A 23,143-nucleotide genomic window follows, 5' to 3' on the forward strand; every position below is an offset into this window, starting at 1 on the left:
AATGGAAAATGCTGAAACATCATGTCACATCTGTGCACACACTCGCATTAACACACACTCGACGGGAGCTGTGAAAATGTTTTGTCAGATGTTGGATGAGAATGTAAAATCTCTCTAAAAGGCGGATTCTGTCATTTTTAATTCGCCTGGTCAAGAGTTTGAAAACAAAGCCCAGCACAGGCTCATCTGTTCTGAGCAGATTTCACCTCAGCCCTGCTGTCAGTTCAGTGTGGCTCTCCAGAGGAAACACAACGAACATCTGGCTATTTGAGATATTTTTACTCCAAAACCACAGTCGCGCAAAATCTGGAACACAGCCTCAACGTGAACTCTCTATTTGCACTCTTCAACTGCACCAGTCTCCATGTACAGTAATGAAATACATATGTTGCACTGCAGCAAATAATACAACATGAACATATACTGTACATTATATATTGAGGATTTCTACAGGTCTACCATAATCTAATGTAGAGAATTGATTATTGATTTTAAATTACCAATGCAATAATGCAAAAAGGGGTTTTGCTTGTTGTTAAGACATGAAGGGAAGAAGTGCACATTGACAGCTGTAGTACCATGTGTTTGAGAAGTGAAAGTAGTATTAAGGAAAGAGTGTCAGAAGTGTGTGTTTGTATATAAATGTATATCTATCTAAGAGACAGAAGGGTTTCCCACTCCCTCTCTCTCATCAGAGGTCACCACAGCAGGAGGTACATCTTTCTCATCTCTCTGCTGGCTGGATTACCCCGCAGCACACACAACCTGCCACCGTGCAGTCCTGCATCTGGCTCTTTGGAGTGTGTGAGTATTGCGTGAGTGTGTTTATACTATAAGAACAACACTTTACATTCCATGATATTATAAGCACTGCTTTTATCTCAATCAGGCCTTCCATGACTTGTCTTTTGCAGAAAATCCCGACAAACAAACTATTCAGTCATGCTTCAATGTGCAAAACTAGCTATAAAATAGATAAATAATTTAGTCATGAAATGTAGCATAAAGATAAAAACTTCCAAGCATATACCATAGAGTGGCGTGGTCAGCAGTCTGCAAAGGCTGATCGCTACTACTGAAATCAGGGCTTACACACAGCTAGACCCCTCCAAACACACACACGCATCGCTACATTTAGCCATTTCTTATTAACTTCGCTGTCGCATTCCATCAAGAGCAAATTGGTCTCTGACAGATTTCGTTGTATTAAGCGGAGGAACTGTAGGACAGCGCTGAGTAGAGGCAGCTGGAGGCGAGACATTACATGTGATGATCAACAAGTACTTTTGGTAACACTGCTGAAGGAAATGCATGCATATACAAATATAGAAATGATATAGAGATGTTTACACACTTGCAATCATCATTCATCTCTTCCTCCCTTGCATTTTCACTCCCTAACGCTCCTTTGTGCCATAGCTTTGGACGTGTCTACATTCTGGGCGGGCTGCAAAGAGGCGTGAGATAGGACAGCTGCACACATACACACATACAGTCCAAGTCAGATGCTGTTCAATGGCAATATGCCTTCACTTCCTCCCCACTCTTTTCCCTTTTCCGGTCTGTATCAAACCATCTCTTTTGTCCCTCCTCATGGGACCAGGTCGAACCAGGCCAGGGTCCCCTCGCTGGAACGAGTCCTGTGGGAACTGACTTGTGGAGTCTGTCTGCGTAATGACTGCTCTTTATCCCTGAGTGGGCCTAAGTGAATAATGAGTGTGTGTGTGTGTGTGTGTGTGTGTGTGTGTGTGTGTGTGTGTGTGTGTGTGTGTGTGTGTGTGTGTGTGTGTGTGTGTGTGTGTGTGTGTGTGTGTGTGTGTGTGTGTGTGTGTGTGTGTGTGTGTGTGTGTGTGTGTGTGTGTGTGTGTGTGTGTCAAACAGGAAAAGATGATGGTTGAAAAAACTGTAAACAGCAATTAGTTTATCTAGGCATGACTGTGCATTGTTATTTGTTGTGAAGCGATAAGGTCTAACAAAACTTTGATCTCATTCAAGCAGTTTGGTTTATCGTGTATACTGAGTAGCTTCGTTTGTGCACAAACACTCATGGCCAGTGTGGTGCTAGCCGGAGCCAAATATGCCCATCAACAGACAAGCCAAGTGTGTCTACGCAGACACACACACACACACACAGGTTCTTGAGGAGCCCTTGAACATAGCAACACACACTAAAGAGGATGGCATGCTACAGTTGAAAGATTATCGGTCAAAGGCATTCGTCTATAAATAACTGAGCGATGGGGGAGGAAAGTACAGGCAGTTTTTTAATGAGTGTCTACTAAAGGAAAGTTGACTGTGGACATTAGCAGGTCAACTGGGAGCATGTGTCCAATCCAGATTGTCTTTTTTGCTCTGTGTTCGTGTGCTGCAGGTAGCTAGTGGGCATCAAGATATCAGACAGGGAAGTCTCTTCTAACTCCAATTAACCTTCACTAGTTTGACCTACTTTAACTATTAAAATAGCATTCTCCCTACTCTACCCAGTGCTATATTTGGCAGAGGAGACTTATTGTTTAATATTTAGTTGAGGGCCCAATTTGCTTAAAAAAGTTGAAGTTTTGACATGTCAATGAGTGAGGTTAAGAATCCTCTATTAAACGCCTTTCCTTGATGCAATGTTTGGGCTATCGCAGACAAAAGACATTTTGAGAGATACCGGGTGACATCTATAGTCGTAGATCTAAAGGTAACTAAATTGTTAGGGCAACCAAAACTGGGCTGCATCAAAACTCTTACAGTTTTTGCTTTAGTGCTATATCAGAGAATAGGACATCAAATGATGCATAACTGGCAAGCTGTTGTAATGCTATTGTTAAAAAACTGTTAAGCCCCAAGGACCCCCTCGGCGGGTCCTTTTTTTGTGTGTTCACGACACTGTTGCGGCTTTCACACCAGCGCTTTTCAGTTTCTAGCTCCGAGCGGGAGCTTTTCTGGTTCAGCTCCAGTTTCCCTTTTCAGCTCCCGCTATGTGCACACCGCCCACTGGCGCCCCAGAGCTGCCCTTGCTGCGTCATGACGTCACCGTTTACATCGCTGATTTGCCCCCCAACGGCAGCTCACAACAACAACAACAACTGCGTCGGGTCGATGATCGTGTTGCTTTTAATCACACGAAGCCAGAATAAATTGAATAACGACTTCCTTATACTTTTCTCCAGAGTGCCGTGGTTCATTGTTTATTAATGTGTTTCTGCAGCATTTACCGACCGCTGCAGTGCTGGCTGCTCTTCCACGGGAGTTTATTCTCCCGTTAGCTCCCGGTTAGCTCACACTGCAGCGGCCGCTCTAAAGTATTCACTGTCCGACTCACACAAGCAGCTGATGCATATCCCCAGTTCCCTTAGCCTAAGTGAATGTGTGTCAGTCTGAATTGACACTGTTTGGTATCACAACGCTGTTATGAAAGTTTCTCTGGTATAAAACGGGTGATGTTAGCATAGCAACCGAAGCTAAACTGACTACTTGCATCCGATAGCTGCAATAATACAAAACAACACGTCTGCCTCTCTCCACAATGATCGATAACAGTGAACGGATGGTCAAAGTAAGGCACAAATAAACAGAATAACACGAAGCCTGGTTAGTGTTGCCTGACTTTATAAAGTGTGTTTATAGGCACTACTGCTTGTAGGCAGGCATAACAGTCGACCCATGTGAGGTGGGTTTAGTTCCCTGCACGCCTCGACGTAAGAGAGACGTAAGCGACGTCACCTCTTAGCTCCAAAGCTCTTGCCTCTGGACCGACAATTTTTTGGAGCTGGAAATGAAGCGGATTCCGGAGCTAAGAGCCGGCGCAGCTCCGGTGTGAACTGGAAAACCCAGCGCTTTTCAGGCTCTAGCTCCGAGCCGGAGCTGAAAAGGCGCTGGTGTGAAAGGGGCATATGTCTCAGGGGATCTTAATATTTAAGAACCTATTAATGTGTTATACCAGATTAACGGGAATAATCTCGGCTAACTGACGATACAAACCATTTTTACCAAAACAAAACACAAGTCTCATAAGAAGCATCGAAATGACCCCTGAGCGAAAAATGCTAACGCACTTTGGCACAGAACTCAAGATAAAACATACCCTTATTACTTATCGTAGCTGCACATACAAGATATCCGATTAAAGCTGAGGTTCCACAGATTATTTAGGTATATATATATCATCACTAAGTGATCCGAACTCGCGATAGGGGAAACTCAGACATCACAACATGTACCTTTACGGAGCTTTTACGGGAGATCCTCTCACCGTAGCTGTCAATCTGATCAAAAGACTTGTTCAATGGCATTAAAACGAGATAAAACGCGGCTGAATCGGTTAATCCATAGGTTGTTAATGTTTCTGGGTAATAATTAGTTTTATTTATAATCCATAATTCCATTTTTATGTAAAAATCGGAGAGTAAAAATTAGCTGCTAATGGTAGCCACCAGAGTTATCGCAGCTTCCGGTCTTGGCTATGTGGCAGTCTCACACACACACATTACCAAATAAGGAGTATGTGGGAGTTCCCCTCGATTCCATTGGCTCTGACGGTTAGAAAGAGATGTCAATCAGCAAAATCGAACAAGGGGGGCCAGAGATAGGTCAAATCCACCCAAATGACCCCAGAAGTGGTTTTTTTTTGCTAAATCTCTCTAAAAAGGTCAAATTTCACTTGTTTTGCATCAATCTTGATACAGGGTACTTGTTATATGTTGTAGTTTGGATTCCTAAAGCTTTTAGTCTACCATCCCATCATTCAAGGGTGGTTTTCACTATAAGTAATTTTTTTTTGGACGGACATTATCATTTACTTTTTTTACTGTGTTCAATCTGAATTTACTTTAAAATAAAAACATCTATATTGATTCTGACTCCTTCAGCACTCACTGGATCGGTTCGCAACTGAGTGTGAAGCGGCTGGGATGAGGATCAGCACCTCCAAATCTGAGGCCATGGTTCTCAGCAGGAAACCGATGGACTGTCCACTCCAAGTAGGGAATGAGTCCTTACCCCAAGTGAAGGAGTTCAAGTATCTCGGGGTCTTGTTCTCGAGTGAGGGAACAATGGAGCGTGAGATGGGCCGGAGAATCGGAGCAGCGGGAGCGGTACTGCAGTCGCTTTACCGCACCGTTGTGACGAAAAGGGAGCTGAGCCAGAAGGCAAAGTTCTCCGTCTACCGAGCCATTTTCGTTCCTACCCTCACCTATGGTCATGAAGGATGGGTCATGACCGAAAGAACGAGATCGCGGATACAAGCTACGAGATGGGTTTTCTCCGCCGGGTGGCTGGTGTCTCCCTTAGGGATAAGGTGAGAAGTTCGGTCATCCGGGAGGGACTCGGAGTTGAGCCGCTCCTCCTTCGCGTCGAAAGGAGGCAGTTGAGGTGGTTCGGGCACCTAGTTAGGATGCCACCTGGGCGCCTCCCTAGGGAGGTGTTCCAGGCACGTCCAGCTGGGAAGAGACCAAGGGGTAGACCTAGGACCAGGTGGAGGGATTATATCTCTTCGCTGGCCTGGGAGCGCCTTGGGATCCCCCAGTCAGAGCTGGTTGATGTCGCCAGGGAAAAGAAAGTTTGGGGCTCTCTGCTGGAACTGCTGGAACTGCTACCCCCGCGACCCGACCACGGATAAGCGGGAGAAGATGGATGGATGGATGGATTGATTCTGACACTTCTACATCCAACTCACAGGTGTAACCTTGCTTTGAGAAAAAATATTATTAATTGAACCCTTTTAGAAGGGAAGATATGGTCATTTATGTCATTTTCGAGCCTGAGACCTGAAAAACAGGCTCGGGGTTTAACAGGTTAAAAATACAGCATTTTCCTATAATCAGTTAGTCAAATCCAGCTTCGTGTTGCATTTATTTCCTTGGCATACTCTCCTCCTCTAGCTCCTCTTTTGAACTACGGAAATGGAAGAATGCATTTGTCATTTTCAAAACATCTGAGAGAGTAATTCAAAAGCTTCTCTTTTTCACCACTTAGGACAAAATGTAAGGCATGGTCAACTAAGCTATATCTGAAGGCTATTTCAATTGAGCATGTTACAGTGCTGGATAACAACATTTTCCACAAGCCCTGCCTGTTCTTAAGCAAAGAAAGTTGTTATATTTTGAAATGTTGATTCTACAAATGTTTATCGACTCCTTCAACCTTCTTGTCACATTCACAGACAGCATAATGGTGTTGCCATGGATGCACCACGAGAGAGTCTTGTTTTTACTTCCAGCGTCTCTGCCTACTTTTAATTGCCCTGCCATAGTCCCAGTTGTAGCTTAATGTCATTAATACTTCAGGGTGTGGCAGTAACAATGTTTTAGTCATCCATAGCTGAGCTGCCCCTTGTTGGCCTGCAAACTACACTTTATTTAAACTCTTGACTCTTGAGTGTCAGGTGGTCTTCTCTGAGGCTGCAGAGAATGACCACCGACCTGCTGACCTGTACTTCAGCACAAATGGATTAACAGTGACAGTGGTGACAGTCAAAACACAGAGGTAAATCCCATTTGCCCATCATCTTCCTGTTCTAACTGCCCCCGATGATTACTTTGACAAAAACAAGACGAGACGCTACACACACACACACAGACACGTCACACCCACTTACTACGCCCTTCCCTCAATGTCAGTCACCAGGATATAGGGGCCCCTCACGAGTAACATGATCCATGGACGACCTGAGGTTAGAGTTGGAATCCTAACCCACAGTAGTTGAAGACAAAAGAGTGACCGGTCACAGTTAAATGCTAACATGCAAACCATAAGGTGGTAGGATTATGGATAACATTCCTTCAAGCCTGGTCAAATAACCTAAAAGGCAGCTCTTTGTCATGAGGTCGCATCAAGGTAGGTAAAAGCCCCTTCAGAACAAGAAATAGCTTGTATCACCACCGTGCAAAACACCGCTACATCTCTATGGCGGCTTTGTTTCTGCACTACACATTGACTTTCATTCAAAACATCTCTACCAGCTGTTCTGTATTATGACACATTCAAATCCTAGAGTGATGCTGAGAGGGTTGTTCAAAGGGCATTTTTTAAAGACAGGTGTTTGTATGGAAAGAGTTGGCATACATGCCTGTGTTGTAATGAATCTGAAGTCAGTGCTTCTGTAAACCCAGAGCTGGCCTTGGGGCTATGTGGGAGCTATGCATCGCAAAGTAACACACTGCATTCCAGTCTACTCTATCACACCTTGTCTTCAGCTGTTGGCCTCCACTGAATGATTGAGTGAATGACTTGTATGAAACAAAGCTTTAAGAAGGAACTCCCAGCCCCACCTAGACCTGCATCAAGCCCTCAACAAGTACAGATAATAGAAGTAGTCAGGTTGAGCCAAGCAATAACAGAGGGGATTAGTTAAATGTCTGGTAGCTGTCACGTAGCAGAGCGTACCCACATAGACTATCAGTCCGTGTGTATGTGTGTTCAATCCATTGCTCATCATACATCACATTCGCTTGTGTCTGGAAACTGCCTGCCTCACTTATCATTTCCCTGCAACCAGTTTTTGTATCGGTGTGTTTGTGCGTGAGGGACTGAGTCACAGTCAGACCAAAGGCAGGGTGAATAGATAGGAAGGATGGCAGTAAAATGGGAACAAAAACTGATGACTCAGAACTCAAATCCTCCTCTGTCAACAACGTTCAGCGGAATTAGGGTTTGTCATGTGATTTTGTACATATTTTATAGCCAAATTATATTACCAAAGAAGCCAAGCTGGAAATAAATGGGACACAAAATCCCCTAACAAATGTGTTTGTCAATACAACCACATAGCAACCCATTAAATAGGAATTAGTGATATAAAAGTAGAAGATAAGCACTCACTCAAAGGCTCTATTGGAGGTCTGTATCAGAGCAGACAAAATTACAGGCATATCTCTCAATCTTTGCGTAGCTGGCAGAGAGAGAGATAGTGTAAGTTAATGTATAACCACTGAGTGTGGGACTACAGGAGGTAGCTTTACAAGGGCAGCAAAACAAATCAGAAAACAACAAGAGTCAGAACAGGCTGCACCAAAGAGAATTGATTTCCCGTTTGTCTTTGAGTTGACCAACTTTGTTTACACGCATATAACAGAAAGAAGAAATGGGGGGTTAGGGTTTGTGTAAGAGTGTTAAGGCCTCCTGTGATCTCTGTATCCTTTGAAGACCTGAACACAGATGGTGAGTCCGTTGAGAGGAAATCCATCATTTCTGACAGGACTCAACAACACCCCGATTACCATAAATGTGAAACTGTGAGTCCAGGCAAACTTAGGCCATGTGCCACCAGTCTCTCCTCCCTGGTTCTCTCAATGGACAACATGTGACAGTCACCTTGGACCTGACCAGCATCTCTCTCCACACCAAGGACTATCTTATTATGATAGAGCAGCAAAAGTCCATAGGGAAAACACAACACCAGAAAGACATCAATTCAAAATAAGACATCAAATGAAAATAATTCTAAATCATGGTATAAAGGGGATATGTTGCCATATATTTACTTTTAGAATATGCACATTACATGTCTGTGCGTCACTTTTAGACGTTTATGTGACCAAAAACCAGAGTTGTAGCACTAATAGTTCACACTATCAACAGGTTTACAGCACTGCAAACTTACGGATTGTGACTTTCTTGGGATCAAACTGGCGGATTTCTCCCTGTAGCCTTTGCAGTCTCCCCTGAATCCTGCAGGATCTTCTGAACACCATGCCTGCCTCCATCTCGATGGCCAGGAAGATGTCGCTAGCATGTCGAGAAAGGTCGGAAAGTTGGTGAATAATGTTTACAAGTGTATGACAGCCAACATCATCCAATGAAGAGAACAATACGGGTTTTCGCAGTTTGCCTTTCCCGTTTTCTTCCCTCGGTATCCAGCCATCACACGGCGATAACCTGCTAACACGCCGCGGCTCAATGCTCCTCTGATGAAAGGGCATATTTATTTCATACCAATAACTCCAGCGGGACCAAACACTGTTCGCGCAAAAACCTTACAGCTTTTAAAACAAATCCAAGACTCATCGCCGTCCTGCTATTATTTGCGAAGCAGTAAAATCCTTCAATCCCGCCATATTTTTGTTTTTCAAAGCATGGGACTTTGTGCTGCTGTACACTGGAGACGTTGCCTCCCAAAGTCTATTCAAATTCAACCCGACTGAGTGCAGGCTGGAGAGAAAAGAGAAAAAAACACAAGGAAAGTAGGGGGGTAATAAAAACCCGGAGAATACTATAACCACCTGTAGCAACTGGAACTGGAGCCAGATATTCAAACGGAGGCTTTACCTGAAAGTCAGTTACACGGTCTGATGGAAAACATGGACCGGAGCTCCTCCAAACTGAACCGGACGGGCTGGGGTCACCAACAGACTGAAAAGATAGAAATCACAGCGTGAGGTTTAAAGTTAGTATATTTATCATGGTCTATAAACCACTATGTCTAAGAATAGTAACTCAAATTCACTTTGACTCCTTATTTCACAGCAATCCCTTCAATTATGAGTAATATAATAACTTCAGACTAATATTACATATCACTGTCGTTAGACGCTTTTATCCAAAGCATACCCACAGGAGCAATTTGGGGTGAAGTGTCTTGCCCAGGGACCCAACGACATGCTGACTGCAGTGGGGTTTGAACCTGTGACACCCTGATCCCACCATCAAGGCATTATCCACTGCGCCACGCCCACACACCTAATACCTAACCTTTAATTCCCTAATTTAATTTTGAATGTAAATACCCAGAATAATGTTATGCAAATTCAGGTGAAGAGTTTGGGACAATTAATGTACCTTTTTATTCAAATTGAATAGTTCTACTCCAAGTAGCATAACAACTTCACAGTAATGTCACATTAAATGCAGATCTAGCCTAACTTCTAAAACTCATGGAGATAACATTTACTTTTTTTAAATGTAGCCTATCTTTCTTTTGAAAATGTGAATAAATAAACCTAATTAAATGGACATTATATAAGGACATGGTGATGTACCTGTTCGTTTAGGATGTGTTGTGGCATGTTGCTAATTTCCATAGTTAGCTAACCTAGCATAAGAATTGCTAAATTACCGTTTCGGGTTATTTATGCTTTTAGCAAATTTTAGCAAATAACAATAAATCCTGACGGCGTGGGCATTATTGTTATCTGTTGCAGCTGGTGAAACTATATTTTCTGATATGTAATGAATGGCCCACCAAACACCCAGGTCGTCAGTGGACAAATTAAGCTTACTTTAGTTAAAATTGTAACATTAAGTAATCTACAATACGCAACAAAGAAAATGTATGTAACAAAGCAAATGTTGGATGTTTGCTCATACCTCTTAAAGAACCCTTGGACAACACATTATGTGAACACTTGTCTGATTTATCTCCTCTCAGTGTTACACAAGGCATTTTTGTCCTGTCCACGGCCTGGCATTCCCGCCGCCGCTCTTTAAATTCCAAAGAGCAAAACTAGCATACCTTCTACACCCTTTAGCTTTAAACCTGTGGCCTTACATTCTTATAAAACAATGTCCAGTTGCTCAAATGTGTCTCTCTCTGTAGTGTTAATTGTGCCACCTGGTGTCTTCAAGTGCACACAGCACCTCCATGAGAGTCTCTATGTAACAATTAATGTAAGTGTTTAGTACACTGTCGATTTTGTCAATACTTAGTGTAAATCTAACAATTCCTCTCATATTGGTATGCACACCGTGGCAACAGTTAATAATATATAAGATTGTTACAATTCTGCTACAACTGAGTATAGTAACATCCCATGTGCATCATGGAAACATTTAAGTATATTTTCCTGTTATCCTGTATCACAATGAGTAATATCCGCATTTGTCCTTTCCTGCACCAAGGGCCTCTGAAGCAATTGGTTACACTGATAATATTCCACCGGCTTAACTCTACATTTTAGTTTTTTAGATGGTCACTTTTGTGTTACTTTCCACCATGGAATCGTTAGCCATTGAAATGTACAGAGTCCTTCTAGGGTCACATGGTGGTAAAAAAGTCTTATATGTGAATCAGTGCCAATGGGTATGTTTCTAAATGTAATAGTACCTTACTCATTTTGGAATTGTATCTATTCTGGTTTTACTTTAAAGCCTAATATTACTAAATACAACATTACATCTGGTGTAGCCTACTTATTAGTAGAGTATGTCAATACCATTCTTAATGTCCTTGCATTTTGAACATTTTCTGACTTTTTATAGCAGGGTGGACACGGGTGGATCTAAATTAATTAATTAATCTTATTAAATACACCTTTGGTTTTCCTGATACAATGTATGTTTTTTAAGCAGTTTATAAATTAAAAGGTTTGAATTCATTAAAGCTTCATCAGACAAAATAAAAAACTGTGAAATTACAAAAGCAAACAAAACCATTTTAGAGATAAACATAGGTTTAATCAAGATTAAATATATGCCCCATAAAAAGATTTTGCAACTCATAAGAGAACTAAACAAGTCAAAACAATACAAAAAGATGAGCTTTTCTGTCTGTAATGTCAAGTCTTAAACTTTCTACGAGTTTTGGACTTTCATTCGGGTTAAAATGTATACATATCTCATTCACCATATTTTACAGAGCATTGATTTTCAAAACCATAGCCTTCTTCCACATCTAAAAACCCATACATAAACTCATTTATAGAATTATTTACATACAAGGCTTGAACAAGTCAACTCAAACCATTTGGTGCGCAATAAGAAAAACAAACATCACACATCAGAACATTTGAGAACCTTCTTGAACTGTATGGCTTGTTTAAGCCATTTTGTTTTTACAAATCACTGAATGGATGGGAGGCAGGAGTGGCCTTTAATTAAATAATATCGACTTGCACTCAGCAAGGTCATTGGAAGATTATTAATTTGCAAGTTTCTCCACCACTGTGTCTTTAAAGATTGGTTGCATACACACAAAGAAAATGTACAAACACAGCTCGATGAGTGATAAAGTAGCACACACTGCTCGAAATGCACCAAGGTGGTAGGTACATAGAGCATGTACATGTAAATGTGAAACTGAACAGAAAAAAATAAACTTAAGAATGGCAACAAATTAACTAAGAAACAAAAGTTGATTACACCAAGTTGTCCCAACTGAGTCAAGTAAGCAACCACGTCACCAACAAATACATCATCTTAGTTTATTCACAACACCTTAATCGAGATGACAATTTGCGTTCATTCATACCAGAAAGGAAAAAGAAACAGACCAACACTGCATTTTGTGTATGGAATTAGATGTTTTTTGAGCGCCACAGAGATGTAACAATGTATCATGACCTCTAAAAGATGGACTTTCTTTATTTTAAGGAGTATTTGTGTGTCAGAGCTGAGTGCAGCATCTCATAACTCAAACACAAAAACCTCCGGGGTTAATAAAGATATAACATTTGTAGTAATACTAGCTCCTTTTCTTGATTCAATCATGTAGAATAATTAGCAAAGGAAACTGGGTGATTTTATGTAATCAGTAATGTAGAAACGAGAGAACAAATTATGTATTTGATCATGTTTTTTACCGTATTATTTTGAATAACACAGTGAGATGCTTGAGTTTATAAAGCCCTAGGGCCTACTTTTCCATGTGCATTTCATTCTACTGTATATTTACTCCTTAACACTCATGACAGTAACCATGGAATGACTTCTTGCCTGTCCTTCATACATTTTGCCAGCAGACCCCATTTCAAAATATCTACTCCTGGTGCTCTCTGTCAATCATATTATATTAAGAAATAAAGAGGGACTGTTTTTGTCCAGAGATAACTCAAAAAGAGCACTACTTCCACTGAACATTTTCTCAAAACTTCATATATGCATGGTGGCTAGGGGAGAGAATAACAGACTACTGTTTTACAACCACAAAAAAAGATGGTTTGTGTACAACGGTGTTGTTAATGTGTGAGAGAGACTTGGCAAAGGCTCTCTTGGACCAGAGGCATAGTGTTATGAAGTACATTTGCAATATAATTCGATCTTCAACATTGTCTTGTGTTCTTGTGGGATAAACAACAAACCACTATTACGACCAAACAGGAAACGTTGGCTCGCAGAGTGCTTGGTTGCCTGGTTTCTGTTGACGGCTATGAAAGCGTCTCACTCAGGGCAGAAGCAGCCACAAGGCCACGTTGGACAGTGTCGGGCTGGGTGCTGACAGAAGAGGAGCCCAGGGGGAAAGGTGGTCGAATACAATATGAGAGCGAAGTCCTACAGCTCGGTCTATGTGAGAGCAGTGAGGACAGGTGATGGATTTACAATAGGAATACACTCCTCTTCCAAGGGCTCGATGACAGGCTCTAGCATGGGTGTATCATGAGACACGCATACACACATATTAGTCCATTTTCAAATCTAGGGCTCCAGATGTGTCACTTTGTCACCCTCTGGTGGTTTTGTCCAGAACAGATCTGGTATTTCCCACACACACACACACACACACACACACACACACACACACACACACACACACACACACACACACACACACACACACACACACAGGCTGTCATCATACAAATCTCCACCTACACACACATATATATGAACACACTCCTTGGCTCCCCTGTGTCTGTTTTCAGGCTTATCTGGTGTAGTAGACTCTGTAGTAAACACTCTTGGCGCGCCAGAGAGAATAGGAGTTGTCAAACTTAAGCAGGTAGACTCCGCGGCCGGGGTACTGGTGGCTGCCAGCATACACTTCCTCATGACAGTCCCGCCGGTACACCGGCACAATCTCATCCACCTGGGGCTTCCCCGCCTCCTTCTTCGCCTTCTCTTCCTCACTGGGGGGATCAGCTGAGGACACAAGAACAATGTGTTTAGCTCAGACAGAAAGCAGGAAGGAATCACCAATGAGTCTCATCATTAGGAATAGCACACACACAAAAGGCTTCACTATCATTATACAACGCTATCATTATACAACGCTATCATTATACAACGCTATCATTATACAGTGCTATCATTATACAGTGCTATCATTATACAGTGCTATCATTATACAACGCTATCAATAACCTTAATATTATGGAGTTAGTTTTTTACCACAATCCTGATCACACAATGGACATTACATTATGTAATTTGAGCAAACCAAAATCCATTCAAAGTGCTGTGCAGTGTTTGCAAAAAAAATCCCATTGCACATGAGGATTAAGGCATTAACATAATAACATAATACTGGCATAACGTTGCACCATTGTAAACCCGGGGTTAACAAGGTTTATGACAAATTGTGACAAAATATCTTGCACAAAATTAAGTGTTGTTACACTAAACACAAAAATGCTACTGCTACTCCAGCTGACAATTAGGACAGGTGTAATTGCTGTTAACAAAACCAAGCCCACTGCATAAAACACAAGCAGGAATTCCTCCTTAAAACTGTGATGTTTATCTATGGCGTAGTAAAGTTCTGAACTTGAGATAAGAATATAATATCTGAAAAGAAGTTAAACAACTCTTCATTGGCCAATGAGCAAATTAGGTAAATCAATAAAACATACATTCTTATTCAAAGCAGCCACTTAAAGATGAAGCTCAATAACCACCATTACTTATTATGTAATTAATTGTATGTAGTATATAGTCACCATAGCAAATGGTTCTGCACCTTAGATCAAAAGAGGAACAATGACATAATGATGGTGTATTTTTCTTGTAGTGTAACTAAGGGAATGGCTAGTACAAGTTTCATATTTTTTCGTTTTGTTTATTTAAACAACCACCACTAAAGGTCATGTCACGCCTGCCAATTTGGTTTTTATTTAGTTTTGTTTATAAATCAGAAACACTGCAGGTATATTCGAACATATGTCACCTTCTTCATCGTCGTCCTCATCACTGGATTCTGACACGTGCACGCTGACAGAGGCAGTAGAAGCGTCCGTCCACTCGAAGAAGACCCCAAAGCCGATGTCGTAATAGTCCGTGGCAAACTCCCAGAACAGGTAGGCGCCCTCCTCGTGGGTGGGCACCCTCACTGTCACCACCTCACCGCGGCCCACCGTGATCACACTGTCTGCGTCCTGCCGGATCTTCTCCTTGAAGTCCTTGATCTGTGGCCGTGTCCACATGGAGGGGGCGGCGATGACTGGTGGGGAGTCAGCTGTGAGCAATGAACACAAAATTACATGTTAGAATCTGTTGCGAAATCTGCTTATACAGCCGTCCTTTTTATATGTTTTTTTTTCCAGAAAACAGACTAGATGCCAATCTTGCTCAACTAACAAGCCATATGTTTACACGATTGTGCGTGTGCGTGTGCATGTGTGTCAAAGACAGAAAAAGAGCATGTGTGCCAAATGTCAAAAGGTTATTTTTGCAGTGCTGGATGACCATCCAACTTTCCTCAAAACATTGTTTTGAGGGTGGTGAGCCACGCATAGGGAATTCATTTGGCTCAGGATGTATGTTTTGGAATCAGACCAAGGCCTTGTTCATTGCTGTCGAGTGCCTACTCTTGTGAAAGCACAATGTGTGGCTGGATGATAGCAGCCTATCATGTATCACTTGTTGGAGCTCCTCTCCTTCCTGACCTTCAGGTCACATCAACAAGGACACAGCAGATACGAATCAGGTTTCAAGTTCTGGTATAAAGCTTTGTTAGTTTGAGCTTAGATTCCTTCCAGTTGTTTGTGTTTTAATAAATGAGAAAAACTACAGCCCACCAACCTAATAAAGGGCCGTTCTCTGAGACCTCCTCTGCCGGCTCGGGCTCAGGCTCCCGGTCCATGCTCTCAGAGTACGAGTCTGACTGGCCTCCATTGATGGTAGGGGCTTCTTCCCCGGCAGGAGGTGAAGCTGCACACATCGGTCCTGCTGCTGAGGCGACGAGGGGTTCACCACTACTGAAGCCGCTGGATTCAAGGGAGCCCTGCACCATCGAATCCGCCTGCATCTGCTGCTTCTGTAAGGCCGCCTGGGACCAAAGGAGGACAACACTGAGTTAGGACATACTAGGGACTTATACCAAGATTGTTAAGTTACTACAATGCTTTTGGAATGATGATTCGTGATTTGATATGGGCATATATGATACATACGATAATGATATCCTGAATTTTCATCCTGACGAGTTCACTTGAGATTAAGCATATCAGAAGATACCTCAATTATTTAAGAAGCTTAACTATGAAAAAAATGTGTTTTCATCTTTTGTAAACCCTTTGAAAGTATCTGAAATTGCAATTTGGTGCAAGACCTTTGTTGCAAATGCTTTATTGTGTGTACCTAACAATCAAGTGTGTCAGTAGATTGTGTTCTATTATAGAAATGAATGCTTTATTTTGCAAATATCTAAGTTCCAAATTAAATGGAAAATCTAAAAAACAAGAAATCAATCACTGAAAGTCTATCCATGCTAGTGATGACACAACAGCTACCTGTTGCTGAGCAAGCTGCACCTGGTAGAGCTGCTGCATGTACTGCTGGTAGTGTTGCTCCTGCAGCTGACGGATGAGGCCCAGCTGTTGCTCCGGGCTGTTGGGGTATTGCTGAGCAGCGTACTGTTGGAACTGCACTGCCGTCTGCGCATTCAAAGCCGCCATTATCTGTTGTCTGAAAACCAGGAAACGGGCAGAGTCGGTGAGGAAGAAAATACAGGAAATGGAGAGGAGGGAATGTTGGACAGTGGACAACTGTAGGATTGTATCTTCGAGAGAAGAGTGATAGAGGAGGCATTGTCTTCTTTTTAGCAGGTATCAGCCGAGCAAGGACCTTGCAGATATCACTGTCAGAGAATTTTTAGTAATCATGCAAAATGTAGCATTTGCAAAAGACAGCGGTGCAGATAAACATACTTCTGCTGCTCAATCCGTAGCCGTTCGTCCTCTGCATGTCTCCTTTCCTCTTCCTCTCTCCTCAGCCTTTCCTCCTCCTCAAGCCTCCTTCTCTCCTCCTCCTGCCTTTGTCGCTCCCTCTCCTCCTCCTCCAGACGCTGACGCTCCTCCTCTTCTTTCCTGGGGTAGAGCAATGACATGAAGGATATTGTAAATTATGCAAATGGTAAAATTCCTCAAAACATTTCATAGACCGTAGTCAACAAATGTTCGTCAATACAAATGTCAGTAAAACAAAAAATCACTACTACTTTCACAGGTTCGCTGGATAGGCAAGGCAAGGCAAGTTGATTTATATAGCACCTTTCAGCACCAGGCAATTCAAGGTGCTTTACAAAAATGAAAGACATTCAGATAAAGGCATTTAAAAACAGTAAAAGATAAAAGAAACATTAAAAGAAAAACAAAAAATGAAAGACATTAAGAAAATGGCATTTAAAATCAGTCATTAAAAAGAAAAGCTAATAAAATAAAATAAACATTAAAAGATAAAAGTTACAGTGCAATTATTTCGGTTCTTGATTTTTTATTTATTCACAGAACCTCCCTTTGGAAATCCGAACATTTCCGTCCCGATTGTTAATTTAGACTGATTGTTTTCACCATGTTATGCTCGCATGACATCCACAATCGGACAGGATAGGCCGAACTAAGTCTGTATTTAACACTGAAGCAGAGAGATCCTCCTCGTGAACTGGAGTCGGGTACCTTACCTTTTTCTTTCCTGCTCCTCCTTTTCGATCTTGTGTGAGGTGACGTATGGAGCAAAGAGGTTACAGCACTTGTTCAGCATCTTGACAAACTCCACCATGGCCTCCTCCTTCTCCATGTTACCTAGGGAAGCCCACTCTTTCCTGCAAGCAGAGCAAGATTGAAGGTGAGGATAAATAATATAGGCAAGTGGGCTCAGTCATTCCGTTTTTGTTTTGTTTACTTCTTTCTAGACACGTTCATATTTAATAACAGCAAAAAAGAGGAATTAAAATGTGTCGCGTTTGTAACAACCATTGTTAATTAATAACATAAAGAAACTCTAAGTGAACTCAATCTTAAAATCTGTGTGTCATTACATTTGTGCAATAAGGGAATATATGTGAGTGGAAAAGGCTAATAGCATTTGTAGTTAATTTAACTATTTTGACACCAAATAGCTGAAACAACTACCATTTTTCAAAGGGAAAACACACAAAACCAGATGTCTGCTGGGGTTACCTGCGGTCGCTGCCCAGGACATCAAAGAAACCGACCTCCGGTGAAGCATCAGGATTATAAGGACCCAGTAACACCTGTTTGTGCAGAGCCACCAGTCGAAGCTTCTCCTCATATGTCGGGTGAAAGGCCTTTCCATCTTTATCTGAGAACAGCAATGTGGGAGCAATGAATTTGCATTCATTTGGTTTTTACACCCAGCAGTTAAAAGGGGTTGTGAATACTACAACACAGCCTTGTGTCATGGTACACTATACTAGTAACAACAGTAATAGCATTTAGGCTATTATATTGTCTAGAGTGTTACCTCATAAAATCCTTGTGACTTCAATCCGAGAGAAACGTCCAACTTTCTATGTGAAGGCCTACAAGTTACGCAATTAGACCTCACCCTACTTGACTTCAAACACATGACTACAATACAAAGCAGAGATCACTCTCGCACGGTGTAGTGGGACCAGATCCAAACCTGTTTGCACAATTATCACAAGTGCTTTGCTCTTATATAACCAGTAGCATTGCCAATTTTTTTTTAATTAATGTACCTTTTGAGGATGTCTGAAAGGTAAAGGCAAGTGGAGCAACCAAGCGTGGAATACACTATATATATATATATATATATATATATATATCCAGATTTCTTTTAAATACATTTCTTCTAAGTCCAAAAGACATCAAGGCTGATACACTTTAAATACAATGCTGTTTGGACTTGCTACTTCTTGAATTCAAATGAGTTGTTGATCTTGAAACTCAACATAAATACAATTTTTTTTTAAGCAGCACAAATGCAATGGTTATTACATTACATGTTACAATGTAATGTAATATTATATTGTAATATTATATTGGATATTTTATCCAAAGCGACTTGGGGTGAAGTGTCTTGCCCAGGGACACAACGACATGCTGACTGCAGTGGGGTTTGAACCCCTGAAACCCCCTGATCCCAACACCTACGGACAACCCACTACGCCACACGCCCCCTATGTTATGTGATAACACTGTTTCTAATGTTGTCTTAATAGTGCTGCTAATAACTCAGACTGCTTGGATACAATAGTATTCCAGATATATGCATAGAAAACAGAAACATGCTGTCAATGCTACCAACTTGTGCTTTGTATTGGATTTCCTGTTGGAGGTGTAGCAGTAAGGGAGTGGCATGTGCACGGATCATATGAGTAGGCAGTTAAACAGTTCCAGTGGTCATACAACCCTGTGGGAACTGGAAACGTGGCTTTTAGCAGCGATATAAATGGGTTGAGCTCAGATCAGACTATGTAATGCCAGGAATAACCAACCTCTAAGGCACAGTGGTGATATGTCAGCGTCTAATTGATCAGAGAAAGATATCTGTAAGCAGCTGACATGCAGGCTCCCTTTAGCCGCATCAATGACAGGGCAGGGCGTGTTTAAAGCCCACAAACAAATCACTATGAGGCACCATTCAGTTAGCATGAACAGCGTCTTACATTACAGCTGATGAAGCAGTCGCTTGACAAGCCAGGTTATTCTTTCCAAAACACAAATAAAAGTACAAAGAAGGTACACAACACAAGGGGAAAATATGGATGATATTGTTTTGAGGCCACGTATTGACACACTCGGAAGTGGCGTGCTTATTTTACCCTTTAACAACCAGCTAGCAGCCTGTTAGCTGCGCTGACTGCTGGTTAGCTTTGAAGCTAAAGAAATATTGCGGCTGACAGCAGCAGCCCCGGTGACAGCAAACGGCTAACTCCACCGAACGGGTGACTCGTATTTAAGTCGGTTCTTCCTGCTATCTGCTTCTTTACGTGACATGCGTGAGATTTATAACACATGTAAAATACCTTTGAAGAATTGAAGGCCCATTCCATACAGCTCCAGCAGAGGAAAGCCCCATTTCCTCTCTATGGCTGATCTGGCTGTCTCTCCATCTTCCCCTCCCGCTGCAGCCGGTGTGTCGGTCTCGGGCTCCGCGGCTTCGGGCTCCGGCTCCTGGGCCTGGAGCTGCTCGTCCTCCGGGTCGGGACTGAGGGTGAGGCCATCGATAGAAACTTCGAGCCGGCTGGAAGTAGCACTGTCGAGGTCGCCGCTCTGAACCTCTGTCGCCATCATGTAGACTGTCAGCTGAAGCGGCCACGTACCTACTTCCGTTTAGTCTTGGCGGAAGTTCCGGGAGGTTTTTTCTTCCCTCGATGTAAATAATGACGTCGCATTAACAGATCAGATAAATATTTACACCAATTATTTACTTTTTAACAATTGGGAGTGTTATAAATCGGAATTTCCTTTGAATGCTTTTGTTTTTTGTTTTTTATACAATGCATAACGTTTTTTAATTTTTTGTATTCAAGGGTTTATTTTATCATGAACATATGTTATTGTGGAATTTGAAATGACTTTTTTTATATATAAAATAGATTGCGCTGTTAACAATATTAATATTTTGGAGTTTAAATATGATAGTATTATTTAGGCTTGCAGTCCTTTTTATAAAAACATAAACATTTTGGGATCCATTTAAAGGTGGGGAAGGTACATTTGCGAAACCGGCTCGAGATCGCTAGAATTTGAAAATACACAACCGGAGAAGATCTGCCACTTCCTTACAGAGCCCCTCCTCCAACACACACGAACGCGCACATGACCAATGAGGGCACGAGATAAGTTTGTGCCCCGATGGAAGGCTGACAGGCAGGTAGGCCATCCAGTTACTTTAGCCGACCCGGCAAAACGGATTGGTTGTACTTTTTACAGTATTACGGCTTCTACAGATGACATTTTTGTATGGATTTGTTGTCAAAGCACTTAAGATATTCATTGCTATCGCGATGTTAAGAGCATTCCATGGAATATAACAAAAAGTGTATCTTGAGCCGGTTTCTGAAACTTACCTACCCCACCTTTAATGGGGTAATTAAAGCTGTAAAATAAACATGATGGTCAAACTATGTAACAAAGACACCAAAGCTAAAATATATCATCAGCATTTCCTGTACTGACATGTTTTTTTTCCAGCAATGGCATATTTCCTGTAATAAGCTAACACTTATTGTCAATGTGTTAGGCCAGGGACCTTTTCCATCCAGCTCTTATATTAACAAAATGTATTCAAATAATGTTTACAATTGTTTGCTTAGAAGATATGTACACACACTATCATCATACTCATCTTCTGCTTGTGATTGCTATGAGCCTTTACAATGAATTATAAGTAAAGTAACTATAAAACATCCCTCAAATACACAACTGCCAAACTTATACCAACGGCTCATAAGACAATGAAATTTTAACATGTACCTGCAAACTTGTGAGGATAGTTTACCTGTCTGTCTGCAGGTTAAATGTATAGTGGTCAGGTCAAACTGTGGGCTAAACATTAGTCAGACTTGAAAGGTGTGAACATGCTTTTGTTTGTGTCTACAGTAAGCTGCCAACTGGAAATGGCCAGTAGAAATCCCAAAGTGTTTTGACTGTTTGATGTTTTAAAGTGCAGGCTGTTAACTACAATATACCAGCATTATTTTGTATCTATTTTGTCAAAAGAAAATGTCATGGGATGCCATTTTAAAAATGCTGACTTAATAAAAACACCAAAATTAAACATGCGTAACAACAGCAATGCTGACTTCACATTCATGATAGTGAGCAAGGTTACCAAAGAAAATGTAAATACTTCTTAACTTACTAGAAGCTGCCTGTGCATTCTGTGATTTTAACATAAAAGCCATTTGTAACCTGTTCTAAGCCTTTTTTCTACTGGTTAGTAAATATTATATGTGGATTTTTTTAAGGAAGGCCTCTTTTGAACCGGTCCATTCTTGCGGCTGTAACACTGCAAATGTACAGCTGTGACAGTAATAAAAGATGATCTTTGATATCTTATTTTTGTCAAAGCAACATCTACAATAAACATACCTCTCATGATATACAATGAAGCAATAAGATCACATCATCTCTTTGGTCTTAGGAAATTGAACATATTTAAATTTCATCGGTGTAAAGATATCCATGAACATAACAAGGCCTAACATGTGCTCAGTGATCTTGTGGTTCCACTCACAGTTTTGCGCTCAATAATAAAATAAAGGTCCATCAGGAACTGTAAGGTGCCCTCATGTAAATCTTCATTTGGACAAACAGCTTTTTCTGTTCGGGTGATCAACATCTGGAAATGATCTCAACTGGATCATGACTGGGATCACTTGAACTGAACATTTTGTAAGAGGGATCAGTCAGTATTAGCTAGTTTCCTGTTGTGTTATGTTTAGACTGCATTTTCGTGTACATTTTTAAGTTGTGGGTTTTGTGTATGTACCTAATGTAGAGTGTTTGTGTTTTATGCATTTTAAGGGCCCATCCAGGGACATCATAGCAAGTAGCTTAGACTATAAATAATGTGGTGTGTGGAATTGGATAATGCTACACACTTTTAGAATCAGAATCCCTTTATTTGTCCTGCAACAGGGACATTTTAACAACAGCAAGAGTGCAGATTAATAATAAATAGTAGACTAACATATTATATAAAAAAGTGGGAAGACGTTATAATAAAAACACGATAGATAAAAATAACAAATAACATATAAGTACACCATGGTTTAATAACAGATTTAAATATAAATTGAAAGAAAAGGTAGAGCGTGAATCACAGTAGGGTTTTAACAATAAACTTTACATACATCATATTTTCATGCCTGAAGAGCTTTGAAGCCACAGATGACCGATGAAGCATTGCTGTTCACTTCAGCTCTCAGAAAACATTGTCATAGTCCATTACAAAGATCAGGAACTTCAACAGCCTGATTTTAGCATAGCAATCTGGTCTGTGCACACAGGCAATACCCAATTAGGGCTCAAAGACAAAGCAGTCTGTGAACTGTGAATGATGTCTTTACCTGCACATCCTACCTGAACAATGCTGTATGTGTCAGAGGACAGAGATCAAAAAGTGATGTTTTGGATGTGAAATTACACGATGGCTGTCAAGTTATTTCCCCACAGAGCTCAACCAATATAACCAGAGAAACCTGTTGGTGTTTTTTTAGTCTGTGTTACAGGTCTCTTTGTGCATTGCAAGTGCAACTTCATACAATATACTCCACAATGACTTAACCCAGTCACAG

General features: G+C 41.3%; 2 protein-coding genes across 3 annotated transcripts in view; both read right to left on the reverse strand.

The window, feature by feature from the left end:
• Positions 1-9,089, reverse strand: part of LOC117440371 (NHS-like protein 1) — a 127,564-nt gene extending 118,475 nt beyond the window's left edge. Inside the window, 1 exon segment of the mRNA XM_034076700.2 lies at positions 8,588-9,089. Within this exon segment, the coding sequence (XP_033932591.1) occupies positions 8,588-8,906 (319 nt within the window). The 5' untranslated portion in view covers positions 8,907-9,089.
• A 2,265-nt stretch (positions 9,090-11,354) lies between these two features.
• On the reverse strand, positions 11,355-20,166 carry acbd3 (acyl-Coenzyme A binding domain containing 3). 2 transcript variants are annotated; one of them, XM_034075809.2, is made up of 8 exons: positions 19,865-20,166; positions 18,033-18,174; positions 17,534-17,674; positions 16,782-16,940; positions 16,386-16,539; positions 15,655-15,901; positions 14,801-15,088; positions 11,355-13,776 (listed from the first exon to the last, which is right to left on the reverse strand). In XM_034075809.2, the coding sequence occupies exons 1-8, from the start codon at positions 20,130-20,132 to the stop codon at positions 13,562-13,564; spliced, it is 1,614 nt and encodes a 537-aa protein (XP_033931700.1). In that variant the 5' UTR covers positions 20,133-20,166; the 3' UTR covers positions 11,355-13,561. The 2 variants fall into 2 exon arrangements, with proteins under 2 accessions (XP_033931700.1, XP_033931698.1); XM_034075807.2 differs by having other exon boundaries at positions 16,365-16,539.
• Between the last annotated feature and the right edge of the window lie 2,977 nt (positions 20,167-23,143).

This window comes from Pseudochaenichthys georgianus, chromosome 24 (genome assembly GCF_902827115.2).
Source record: "Pseudochaenichthys georgianus chromosome 24, fPseGeo1.2, whole genome shotgun sequence".
NCBI classification, from domain to species: domain Eukaryota; kingdom Metazoa; phylum Chordata; class Actinopteri; order Perciformes; family Channichthyidae; genus Pseudochaenichthys; species Pseudochaenichthys georgianus.